This window comes from Scleropages formosus, chromosome 7 (assembly GCF_900964775.1).
Source record: "Scleropages formosus chromosome 7, fSclFor1.1, whole genome shotgun sequence".
In the NCBI taxonomy this organism is placed as follows: domain Eukaryota; kingdom Metazoa; phylum Chordata; class Actinopteri; order Osteoglossiformes; family Osteoglossidae; genus Scleropages; species Scleropages formosus.
This window is the reverse complement of record NC_041812.1, coordinates 27,491,462-27,505,019: the sequence shown is the minus strand read 5'-3', so window position 1 is coordinate 27,505,019 and position 13,558 is coordinate 27,491,462. Positions and strand designations below refer to the sequence as shown.

The following is a 13,558-nucleotide window of genomic DNA, read 5'->3' as shown; positions in this document are numbered from 1 at the left end:
AACAGTTTCAGTTTGAACATGGGCTGCATCGATCTAGGCAACGGAGGTCTTTACAGAGTTTTCACACTGCTTCCCTCCAGTTACTATTCACTCCTGCTTCCCCCAGCTGAGAAAACACTGGTGTCCTAATAAAACTGCACAAAAACCATGGCGCTCTTTCACTGTGCTCCTGTCGCTCCTGAGGCAGCATGTGAGTATCCCATGGCAACAGCCAGGACCAAGTTCACGGCAACACAGAGTGACCTTCATGCCACTGCTTGCTCTCCTGTCTGCTTTGTAAACGGCACAAAACAGACGTCCTGAGAACCTGACCCTTAATGATGCATACTGAGCTCCTGATTCGTTCAAGCATCAGTCGATGCCTTAATTACAGTAGAAAAAATCCACTTGAGGCTGAACACATCTACCTGGTCAGTAGATAAGCACAAGCACAGGACATCTGCCATTCCCTGATTTGCAAACAAACAAATGGTCTCCTTACCCAGCCTGCTCCACGAGACTATGGGGCGTGGATAGCCAGTGGCCACGCACTCCAAGATGGCCGTCTGATGAACGGTGAGTGTGAGGTTCTCAGGCCCCACCAAGATCATGGGTTCCTTGTACACAGAGGATCTAGAACCTATAAGAGAGACAAACCAAACTGGTCTTCACAATTTTTTTTTCCCCACAGTAAAGTGTGCTACCCCTGTGCACAGCATCTGTATATGAGCGAATGGCCATGGACACTTTGGTACACCTCATTTGAAGAAGCTGGGTGGAGCTGGGCATATTGGGGTTCACCTGAAACACTGAGCCTGGCGCCAGCGCTGTGCTTGACCCCTGCGCTATTGTGAGCCACACAGCGGAACATGCCAGCATCCTCTGCACGCAGGCCAGTAATCTGCAGAACCCCTGTAGGAAGTAGGGTGTACCTAGAGAAGGGAGGAGAGGAGAAGTGTTCCAGTAAACAATCACACCAGACACAATAGGTTGAAGGGAGCATGGACACATGCTGTTTGAGATGCCATGCTTCCGCCGTGCTTCTGGTTACATGTGGATACATGTAGTACACTATATTGACTTTGCAGCCATGACGCACCTCTCATCCTGTGTGTCCACATGCAGGCCGTCCTTCTCCCAGCTGATGACAGGTTCTGGCAGGCCGTGAATCTGACACTGGAAGCGGGCCACCCCTGCCTCCTCGGCGTGCACTGGCTGGGGCTGAATGTGGAACTCCGCCATTGCTGAGGAAACGAGAGGGTTAAGTACTATCTATACCACCACTTACCACCAACTTGGGTGATGAAAACGAAAGCTGATTTACTACAGTCTGAAAGGGGAACTGATGAGTAGAGAGCTCCACTCACCAAGGCAGAGTGAGGAAGATTAAGAAAAAGAGCGAGAGAGAAAGGAGATGGGAGACATGTGGCACCGAGAATGGGGGGGGTGCGTGATGCAATCCGCTGAAGGGATGCAGCCTCATGAATGCACAGGCTGGGCGAACGAAGCGGGCATCCCCTGCCCCCGCTACCAAACGGCTGCCTCCAACAGGTGCCTATGACTCGTCTGAGGAAGCGTAGCATCTGGTTAACAGCTGACATACTACACTGAAATGCGCCACACCTTCGACAGCCACCTGCTCTGTGCTCTCTGCGAAATGCAGGTTGGCCTGAGAAGCTGCAGTGATAACATCATTAAAAAATTTTTTTTAAAAACTGATAAAGGTCATGAGTCTCGTCGGCAAGTAGCGTGACATTCAGTTATGCTATTTCCCAAAAACACCAGTGGGACGAGGGCACTGGAAAAGGGCGTGATTTAGACACACAACCAAATTACCCAGAGGTCTTTGCTTTTCACTGCCACCCATTCCCTTTTAAGCCTTCTAAATGTCAGCCATAATTAACCTGGGCCAGGCAGGACCTGTCAGAATGCTGCCTGCATGTCAATTGGGCGGAAACCAGTGCTCAACGTTCATCCCTGCTCCCTTTAGACTGACGTGTTTGCTTGCATCACAAGTCACTCAACTAGTCGGGTGTGGAGGGGCTGCCTGCTGGTGAGGATGAAGACAGCGTAGGAGCCTCTAAAATCTGAAGAGCCTTACTTGAAATTCTTTCAGCTGGATGGAATCTGTCAAAGGGCTACGGAGATGCAGCAAACAGGACAAAAATGAGATTTGCACACGTACAGAAAGTCAGACCTCTCTAGGGCCTGACACACTCTACAGGTACCATGAGGGGTCTACACAGAGTCTACGAGATGGAGCTTCCAGACTGGAGTGGGATGGGGTGGGATGGAAGGTCCACACAATCAAACACATTATATGCATCAAAGCAACCCTTCATATCCAGCCACATACCACCAAACCCAACCTCATGCAGTTTTACTCCCTAATGCCCCAGGAACACAGCGCTCAAGTGCAGAAAAGCACCATGGCAAATACGTGACCAACACACACTTGTAGAACCCACAAATGTACACAAAATACACAGAGGGGCTCACATTCAGAGATGCACACACACCAAGGCACTCTCACATTTCCTTTAACACATCAGTGGAGCTGATGCACTCAGAGGAGCTGGTTTGATGGTCCATGTCATCAGTCAGCAGTATCGCTCCACACAGTGTTCAGAGTCACTTCCCGGCACCCCAACCGTACCCAGTCAGAGAGGGAGCGGGTGCCGCAGGATCGGAAGGGCCTCTGAGCAACAATTACGAGGGTGCGAGAGGAGTGGAAATCACAGTCCTGACCCCCTGCTAATGGTAAATTACACATCAGGACCCTACGGCTGCTGTCACCTCTCTTATCAAGGGAAGGCTCTCATCAAAGTGCTGCAGCGAACACCTGGCAGGCGCAGACTCTCATTAAATGGGAACCCGGATTGTGCCATCCGAGAGCACTCTGGGAGCTTTGTGGAGCACACCAGGGTGTGCTAAAGGTGGACAGCACAGCCCTCGAGTGTATATGAGAACCACATGTACATCAGCAAGAAATAAGTTCCCCAGCATTGTACGTCGGCGCAGAGAGGTCGCGTTCTGTCGATCATCAGTGTTACTGCAAGACAGAAGGTTCCAAGTTGTGTAGCTTCAGTGCATCATCCACAGCTCGTGCCCATCCAGGAATGGTGACACCCTTCTTTATTAGGACTGGAAGTTGCCCTCTGCACATAGCAAGCATGTGTAATGAAGTGTGGGGCAATAAATAAGACGTTACAGGGCAGCTCTGAGGAGTGAAACCTCCAGCAAACAGCAAGGGCACACAACCAGGCAACACCAGTGCCAGGTCCACCCACAGCCGTGGCACCTCCACACATGGAGGATCGCTAAACTACGGAATCTGTGAGTGGGCACGGCGATCTCGGTGGACCACGCCAAAGCTGATCTGCCACGGTGCCTGTTGTGAGCATAGAGGGCAAAGGAACACGGACGCCTTGCTCAAGTCAAGAAAAAATATCCCTGCTTATCAAATTCACCTCTAGACCCCCTAATGGGAGCTCTGGTACTTTAATAATGGAGCTGTTTGGATGTGGTGGCAGCCACATTCTGGGGATTCCAGGAATGAGGGACAACGAGTGTGCCATTTGACACTCCTATGGTTACTGCCAACATTAACATTCAAACAGGCCTCTGGTGAAGCCTTCCTTCAAAATCACAGCGCTCCACTGGCTCTCCACATGACGGCCACCTGAATGCCGCCAAGGCCACAGGGCACAGTGCGAGTGAGCGGCACACTCCTCGCTGCGGGAAACAAGCAATTTACAGGAGCAGACAGCCCTGCTGGGGATGTTTACAGGGTGATGGCCAGAAATGGGGCTGCAGAATAAAATCCCGTGACCCCATGGACACGATGATGGCCCTCCGGGACACCCACAAACACCTGGCAGACAGCACAGTTCGGCCAAACCTGGGCCGAAGTAACGGAACTGATGTGGGATCAAATGCTCCGACTCCGCAGGAGCTTCCTTCAAACTGTGGTCAAGACAGTAAAGCAGTGTGAGCATCTCTATTACTGTGCCCCAGCACAAGCATGAACAGGCAACACGTGAACGGATGCTGCAGGGCCCTGACGGAGCGATGGCGGATGGGGACAAGCTCAAGAAAGCTTCCCTTCCATTGCAGTAATTCATATTGTAAACAGCACCCCTACGTGTGGTTTCAGTGCTTCGCCGGCTGTAAATAAATAAATAAATCAATACATATATCATAGAGAGTTAATTGGTGGATAAGCATGAAAGCTTTTTGATGAAGTGCGACCAGAGGGGGTCAGATGGCTGCCACTGGGAGGGCCAGGGAATGGTAGACTTTGAGACAGAGAGTGAGAGAAAGACAAGAAACTGCGAGGGGGGGGTGGGGTGGGAGTGTGTAGCGTTCCTTTTGAAATTAATTAGCAGGGTTTGTTTTGTTGATATTGCTTCGCGGTCAAGCTTAATGAAAGCACAGGGAGGGAGGTGGGCAAACGGATGCTCCACGTTGCCACACATTCCTCAATGAGTCTGAGCAAAAAAACAAGTGTGTGTGTGAGTGGGGGGGGTTGTTTGCGCTAATGATCGGCTGCCCAAAAAAGCTCAGCACTCATTAAGTGGCTTCAAAAGGAGCTGTTAGTAATGAGAGCGCAGTCGAGGAACAGCGACAGCGTTCGTTCCCACAGCCAGGCTTCTCCATGGAGACGCACATTCCCCAGGATGCACATCCCCAATCATCGTTATCTAAGCTGATGCCTGTATTCAGGAGCATCTGGGCCGCTGTCAGGTTTACTCTGAAAGAGTCACATGTTTCACAGTGCAGGTTAAGACCCCTGCTTGAAAGTATTTTCAGAAGGTAAAATTATATATATATATTTATTTAGCAGACACTTTTCTCCAAAGTGACTTCCAATGAACTCTATGTAGTGCCCATCAGCCCACAAACTGTATTCACCAAGGTGACTTACACTGGGTCACTCATCCATACATCAGTGGAACACACACACTCTCTGTCACTCACACACTATGGGGGAACCTGAACAGCATGTCTTTGGACTGTGGAAGGAAACCAGAGCACCCAGAAGAAACCCACAGAGACAGAGGGAGAACATGCAAACTCCACACAGACTGAATGGGGATCAAACCCACATCTTGTTGCACCACCCAGGCGCTGTGAGACACCAGCACTACTCACTGTGCCACCCACTGGTCTTCTGTACTGGGCTTCCATCCAGGTTGTACCCACCCTCATGCCCTATACTTCTGAGAAAGGCTTTGGGCAACCGTGACCCCACACTGGACCAGCCGTTATTGATAAAGGACTGGGTTGGAGGAATGGATGGAAGGATGGAAGGGGGTAATCCACTGGCTGCAGCTCAAAGCCAGGCCTTTGGTGCAATCTCACATCGTACCTCGGCAATCAAAAGCAACACAGCAATCCATGATCTCAGCAATCAATATCCAGCTGACTTGGCGGGGCCACCGATTGTTCTCTCTTGAAACTGGAAGAAAAAAAAACTCTAAACTGTTTGGTAAATACCAGCGTGTTACAGCGTTATATGTCTCAGTCTCAAAAGAGGTCTTGGCCACAAAACGTGGAGAAAAGGTCTGTTTAATATGTGTCGCTGTGTTTCAGCACCAACTGCAGACTGCACTTACTCAATGAGCGCGGTTGCACTGCAAATAAAGCACAGCTCCAGCCACATTGTTTCCCTGCCTCGGCCACACAGCCCATTGAGATGGGCCAAAAAGAGACACTTTATCTTCATTGTGAACTGTTACGTGGACGTGCGCCCATCATAAATAAAAGAAAACTACACACAATGACCCTGGGTATCGGGCGCCATCCTTTGCTTGCACAGCTCCCGTCCCCGAGAGCCCCGTTCCCCTCCTTTCAGCCAGAGTAATTCTCTTGATGAAAGGGTGCCAGTTTCTTCTAGAGCCCCCCTTCCCAAGCCCCACTCCCAACCCTACATCAGCTCGCAGCCTCGTCACGTGAATGCCCACGCTGGGGGGGGGAGGGGCGTTTGAAAGGCTGTTGGTACAAGCTGCAGGGCTGGTGCGGAGGCAAAGCGTAAATTGGGCTCTTCTGGCCTGTTTACTCCTTCGACTGTGGAGGGTGTGTGACGGGGCTTGGGGGCTGGCCTGCGAGCAGGGGGAGGGGTAGGTGGATCATTAATACTGGAGAAAATGCTCCCTCGTGGAGCTGCAACATCAATCAGCTGACAAATCGTCCATTACTTTACTGCTGCGAGTTGTAATTGTTATCATGATTTAGTTGCTTTAGCAGATGCTTTTATCTAAAGCAGCATACGTTGTTTGCAAATTCCGACCATTATTCATTCAAACAGCAGGGCACCGAGGCTCTTCGGGCTCAAGGGGACAAGAAAGGCTCCATTCAGCCTTTCTCAAACTGCAGCGGTTTTGGTCATAAAACCTTTTTCAAACAGCCAGCCACCTGTACGCGGTACTTTACAATCCCATCACAACAACGGTGCACACACCCAACGGACATGGCTGAGAAACTGCGCCCTTTGACATCTTTTTTCATTAAAAATATTTCCTTCAAAGGGGAACTTGGGTATTTCCCAACACATCGGCCACATATTTCATTTTTATATACATTGAGTTAACAGTATCAATATCAGACAACGGTAATGATAACAAATGTTTGTAAAAATGTGTGTGCGTTTGGAGTGTGTTTGTGTTCCGCTCATACATGCAGACTTGCAGTTGCGAGCGTAGCATTTTAGGCACAGCCTAAATCAACATCCTACCCTCCTAAAATCCCCCAAAAAAGGCATCCACCCTGTTTCACTCCTCTCTTCATGGCCATTATCCATCAAAAAAAAAAAGTGTAATAGTTCATATACATACCGCACACTGTAACTAATGTACCTCCAAGCAGATTCCCCAATGGCCCCATGTCATACAATGAGAAAATAATTTCAAGAGGCTGTTAAGACTACCATTATAAAGCTATCTTGGGTCCTGTATCTAAAAATATAACTTTAATGGCATTTAATACAGTGAGGCGCTTTAAGGAGGTTCCAGGGAAAGCGACGGAGCTCATATCTGTTCACACTGCCTGCGCTGGTACGAACAAAAGAACTTCCCCTGCTTTTCTTTTCACTGCCTCTTCTCAGATATTTAAATATTTAAAACGTCTAAAGGATGAGAGCTTTTGGAGGAAGAGCGTTCAAATTAATTTGGCATTTCATTTTCAGGGTGTTGATGACATGTAAAACTAGAAGACTGGTGACATCTGCTGAGGCCACAATCATTTCTTTCCAAGATATGATCTCCCATGCTGTAGATATTATAAATCTGTAATCATATGTTGGTCATTTCCGGGTCTCGGTCCCATACGTGTGGATGGGCCGTTGTTAGAAGGACCCTCCCTCCATTCTGACACCTTCCCTCGGCTGAGGAGCCCCACAGAACCCTGCCATTCGCACCTCAAGGTGCTTCCGAAACAGAATGCTGGAGGTGCAGCTGTTTGCTGACATTGGTCCAAAGCTCCATGCGGGACAGCTGGTAGCATGGTGGTTAGAGCTGCTGCCTTTGGATCCACAGGTTCAGATCCCGCTTCCAGCTACAGTACCCTTGAGCAAGGTATTCACCCCAAATTGCTCCAGTAAAATTACCCAGCTGTACAAATGAGTAAATATTTGTAAGGAGATTAACAATGTAAGCTGCTTTGGAGAAAAAGCTTCAGATACATGAATAAATGTAAATGTGTAAAATCCACTGAGTGCCTGAGGACCTGATCACGCCAGAGGACACAGTTCCTCCCACACGAGCCGTCAGAACGTGATACAAAAATCCGAGTCAGCTCACGCGTTTTAGTTTGTTGCTGTCCAGTTGCCCACAATGACAGCTGACACACATTATTCTTGGCAGAGCAGCAACTGTAAGCACCCAAATATTGGAAAACTGGAAATTCCCTTGTGATGTGAAAGGACGGTGGACGGAGCGCCACTGACACGAGCGGGACTGGTGGATTCTCTTCTGACATGTATCGCTCCTTGTAGCTGCTCTTCACTTCACCTGTCAGCCAGCCAGCTGGGCACCGCCCCCAAGCTCAGCTGATTGGCCAACTGCAGCCTGCACTTCAATTTATGCGTAGTGACCACTGGGCTGACCTCAGGCTGCCCTCTGTGCCAATGAGGCCTGATGCCAGGGCTTGGAAGCACTTGCCGCACAATGCCAGCAACACCTTTTTCGCAGCTTAATGGCTCCCTGCACAGTGGCTGGCTTTGGCACAGCAGAGCTCCGATGTCATGGTTGCCATATGCAGCCTGTGTTGCTCGGTGCCGCGACACCGCGGCGGCACGCTGGCGTCCGAAAGGCTCCACACCGGCCAGAAAGCCACACAAAGGACTGCTTGACAGAAAAATACCTGTTTGTCTTGTGTTGCCCCCCCCCGGAGAAAGCATGTGCCAAAAATTCCAGCTATTTATGAAAATGGATTGAGGTAATTGAAGGTTTTTGATGTAAACTGTCAGCCCAACAGAAACAGGCTCCCCTGTCGGGGGCAACTTCTCCAAGTGGAGCTATGCACATGAGAGCTGAGGAAGGAGGAATGGAACAAAGAGAAGGAAGCAGCCTTGAGAAGGAAGAGAGGTCATGGAAGTGCAGGGAACAAACTGCAAACAAGCTGTAGACAGGGATACATTTGAGTGTGAGTGCAGCATTCTGCAAAACTCTCTTTCCTGTAAGATGAGTTGCGAAGCACCAGTACTACCTGCTGCACCACTGTACTGCTGCCATGGCCATGATGGCTTTCTTTGTTATTTACAGTAAGTCAAAATGCTGTGAGATGTCGTGGTATCACACGTTGCACATATGGGGGGGGGGGGGGGGGGGGGGGGCGTGGTTTGAGGGTGAGTGTGTGTGAGGAGGAGGAGGGAAGAAAAAGCAATACCGCAAAATTCCCCGGGGAGCTCTCTCAGATTCAAACTGGTAAAAAGGAGCGCACGCAGAGTAAGAATGGAGTAAGAGCACCAAGAGTCACAAAGGCCAAAAGCCCACAGTCTAACGGCAAGCACTGCAGATGTGGATGAGAAACCCGCCCGCATCAGTCAAGAGGGAAGAAGCCAGGCAGTGGGGGGTGGGCGCACGGGTGGGGCTGTTTAATATTTCAATAAGACACCTCCTTAACACCACAAGTCCTCAAAGTGAGATGGGGAAAATGTGCTGGAGGAAGTCAGAGGCAAAAATGGAGACAAAATTACAAATGGCACATTTTACGCAAGAGCTGTTGAATGTGGGACGCATAAACATGCGTGCCAGAGAACAAGGCACACTTCAGGAACGAGACACACAAAGGGAATGCCATGGGTCGTCGGACAGGTCTGCCACATGGGTACGACCCACCGCTAGCCTCAGCGTTACTACTCGGGGCCCCGGAACGCAGCTGACGGCTCCAAGGCTGCTTTTGCTCTCATCTCTGCCGGGATGCAGGGTCAGCAGCTGGCTACGGTCACTGGGGAAATCCTGCCCACTGGCGCCAAGCCCCTTAAACACAGAGTCACACAATAATGCGCACAGACCAATGATAATAGACGCCACCTCCTAGCTGGTGCCTCGCTTCTCCATCGCTCAGTCAAGCATGCTCACACACACACGCACACACACACATGCACAGGCCACCCTACATCGCTGCTCACCCAGAGGCAAGAGCAAGGAAACTAATAAGAGAGAGGATAAAGCAGACCAAATGGTGGTGCTGCCGAGGAGCTCTGCACAGCCGAGTGGGGAGCACAAACAAAAGGAGGAGGCGCTGTGTAAAGGCCAAATTCGTGTGAATTCCAGGGCACTTTAATGAGGGGCTGCGCTCAGGGCCCAAGAAGTTTCTTTAGGGTTTCATTAGCCACGCTCGCTGATCCATGACTCCGCTATAATGTCCCATAATGCCCTGTGCCCGCAACCTGCTGCACGGTGTGGTAAATGAGGACAGGGCCGCTGCTGGGGTGCAGGGGTTACAACACACAGCACTCTGGTGCAGCCGGACAACACAGCCGTGTGGGGGGGTGTATGAGAGCAGCTCTATTAATGAGGCAACCCACCCAATGCCATTAAAACACGGCCAACCTCAGGAATGCTCCCTCGCAGTGGGCCACCAGCCATGTCGGATAGCGCTGTCGCGGGACTCCTCTCAGCTCAAGGTCACATGCTGCACCTTCGCTGCATCCAGCCCAGGTGTTCCACCATGGCATGACAAAGAAAACAATAAAGCGGAAGTACCAGCATGCAAAAACACACACACACACACACACACACACACACACACACACACACACACACACACACCTTTCCTTATTCCCTTCTGCTCCTTTATTGCTTTCCTTCTACACACTTAGATATCTTCCAGATCCTAAGCACCAGCACTGGTCTCTATCAACCTTGCATCTTCTTCCCTCTGGTTGAAATGAGAATGAATGAAGTCATTTAATGTGTATTCTTTTTAAACTTGAGCACGAGGTCAATATATGGCGAAGAGGCCATGTCAGGGAACTTGCATCGAAGTCAAGGTTAGCGTGACGGACCTTCGCCAAGGTCAAAGCTGCTGCCTGGGGGCCGGAGGAGAAGGGGCGCGGTAGAGGATTAAGGGACAGAGGGGAGGGGAGGGGACAGGGTGTAGGGAAAAGGGGTTGGGCATTCTGCCCCAATGCACTCCCAGGGGTCACTGTTCCCTAGCCAGCCTTCCCTCCCCCACACTATCTTCTGCTGACCTACGACCCCACCATCTGAGTCAACATAGGGAGACTGAGGGGAGGAGAGAGGGTGGTATGGCAAAAAAAAGTAAGGGGGGACACCCAGAAAGCCCAGAAAGAGACATGACAAAAGGGGGCCCGCTGACAGCGAGTCAACCAGTGCATCAACGGAGAACGGCACCCTGGCCATCAACACAAAGACACGCAGGCCGGCGTTCCCAGCCGCCGAGTGCAGTCTCCCACACACAGCACTCCAGTGATTACATCAGCTCTTTGTGTAGCCCCTCAAAATGGGAAGAGGGGGAGGGGAAGGCAGGGAAAGGCGGGGCTCAGCCGGCCGTCATACGGTAGCTCGCTGACTGCTGGGGTCTTGATTTCACGCAGCCAGATGCAAGGCACACTGGGAGTAAATTTCGAAACTGAAATTTTCAAGCTCTGCTCGCTCAGGGTGCTCCCTCCCTCTCTCTCTCCCTCTCTCTTTCTCTCACACATACACACGCACCCACAGACATACGCACACACTAAAATAACAGCACTCCGGACAGTAGGCGCCTACTGTTCAAACCTGCTGTTATTTCCAACCTCCCTGAAGGCTAGCCCCTTTGTGACCCCTGACCTCTGCAACTGAGAAATTTCCCCGATGAGACATTAAACCCAGGACGACTTCAGGCCCATTTTCCTAGTAGTTTTTGAAGAAATCCCGAGCTGCCAGAAGTAATTACACAACACCGGTCCTCTCCTGTCAAGCCCTGTGTCACAATCGTCATCCAAGCAGAAGGAGAGAGGAGAAACAAGCAAAGGCTCAAGGTTACAGTTGCTTACACCTCCATTTCAAAACTGCAGCAGTATCACAAAATCAATGATGCATAAATACACAATACCAATTCTGCAAAATCTAACCCACCCACAGAAAAATTACAATGGCTGAAAAACTACTTGCACAGCACCCAAAGTCATATTAGCAAGTCAGAATGTCACACACTAACCCTCACAAAGCATCAATAAAACACTGTGTGTGAAAACACTAACATCTCTGATCAAAACTGGAAATGCAACAGAGCCGAACCAAACCAAGCCAAGCCAGAGCCTAAGTCGGCAACACAGGGCACAAGGCAGGAGGGGATACACCCAGAACAGGACATCAGTCCGCCACAAGGCACCTCAAGCGGGACTCAAACCCCTGACCCGCCAGAGAGCAAGCACAGACCAAACACGCTGCGTCACCACACACCCCTGGAAAGGAAACCTCACCGTAAAAATGTTCAGATGACTTATGTTACTCACAAAATACGGTAAATGTAGAAAAATACACTGAACACAACTACGCCATAAAAGCAAAAAAAAAAAAAAAAAAGAAAAGCAGAAATTATAGTGTCTGTCTTATGGATTTGGCCACAGGTTTTCGTCTACATCACAGTTGGTGTTTTCCCTGGCCAAGCAATGGGACAACTTCATGAATTAGTGAAATTGGCGCTCGGAAATTCTGCAGAACTGGTTTACTGCTCCAGGAGTTCGGTATTGAGGTCCCATCACTCTGACGCTGCATCTTTGGTCTCAGTGCATCAGCAACCAGCGAACAGTGTATGAGCCCTGGCGTGTTGGCGGCAAGAACCAGCAAACATCCCTCTTCACATAAAGTCTCCTGCTTCCTAAAGTCTATGGCTTTCCAGTTTATTCAGTTGTCAGTTCACCCAGTTAAAGCCAAAATACAACACGGAAGCTAAGGACAGGATGCAGGATAACTTTATCCAATCCTGGTCCCCCAAACGACTCGACCAAGGATATCTGGGATGGAGAGCATGTCACTGTTATTCAGGCTCAGCACTCAAGCTGTTGACATAAGTAATTATTTTCCTAAATGAAATAATCTAGCCTCGCTAGACGTCTCCCTGCAAGTAAGGTGGGCTATTTAAAGAGCTAAGAAATCTCCCGACAGCGTGGACCCTCAGGGACCAGGTCTGAATTTTCTTCGGCGAAAAACAAATCTCCAGTTCTCTCTAAATCTCCGATCGAGAGCAAAATGCTGACACGCAAATTTCCCGTGGACAGAGATCGTTTTTGCAAGCGTACACAGGAGAGAGCTGGTAATGAGAGTGCCTTCACACACACCGCTCCCTGGACCTTAAATAGGACTTATACGTTGTGAGGTTTTTAACAGTTGCCTCTGGTAGCTTAACAGTGGAGACCTGTGCAACAAAAATACACTCTCTAAACATCACGCAGAGAACACAGTTTACATGCCAATCGTGCCATATCAGCTATTCTGTCTGGACAACAGACGGAGACGATGACACACTCATCCCAGAGTTCTGCACTGAAGAGCCATTCGTCCCCCTTTCACTTCTGGCCCTGCGCCCAGGAGGCTGAGGGGGGAGGAAGAAATTGAGCCCCAAGCGGAAACACACTGCCCAGGATCAGCTGGCACTTGAAAACAAACACCACTTGAGTGAAAGAGAGCGCAAGCCTTGCTGCACATGGTCACCGTGTGGCCAGTCACTGCCAGGCCTGAGCATGAAGACTGTGAAGAGGGTGTGAGACGCCACACCTTCTCACAAGGCTCCTGTCTGCTCTGCTTGGACTAAATTCACCGAGTGCTACCAGAGAGCTCAGCTGCCCACTTTCGGCAGGAAAGCAGAATGACCAATCACAAGGGGAACAAGAACAGGAGTCTGGCCCATTGGAAACCTCAAGGGGATCACTTATTGCCCGACCAAACTTGTGACTTCACCCATTTACATGACTACATATGTAACTGAAGCAGTTCAAGGGTATAACCTCTGACAGACTTGGGGTGCAGGTCTGTCCATCACCCATTTCTGCCTTTCTACTATGGCCTTCAAGTGTACATATCACTCTTTTGTCATCTCAATCCCCGTTAAGAAATATGGGATATATCTCTCT

The 13,558-nt window shown here is 50.0% G+C and overlaps 1 protein-coding gene across 1 annotated transcript in view; it reads right to left on the bottom strand.

Moving 5' to 3' along the window:
* The window catches only part of LOC108931151 (immunoglobulin superfamily DCC subclass member 3-like), a 42,939-nt gene that overhangs the window by 15,084 nt on the left and 14,297 nt on the right, over positions 1-13,558 (bottom strand). The window contains exons 3-5 of the mRNA XM_029253651.1: positions 1,079-1,223; positions 781-911; positions 482-619 (exon numbers count right to left, since the gene is read on the bottom strand). Coding sequence (XP_029109484.1) covers positions 482-619; positions 781-911; positions 1,079-1,223 — 414 coding nt within the window. The remainder of the gene's footprint in view (positions 1-481; positions 620-780; positions 912-1,078; positions 1,224-13,558) is intronic.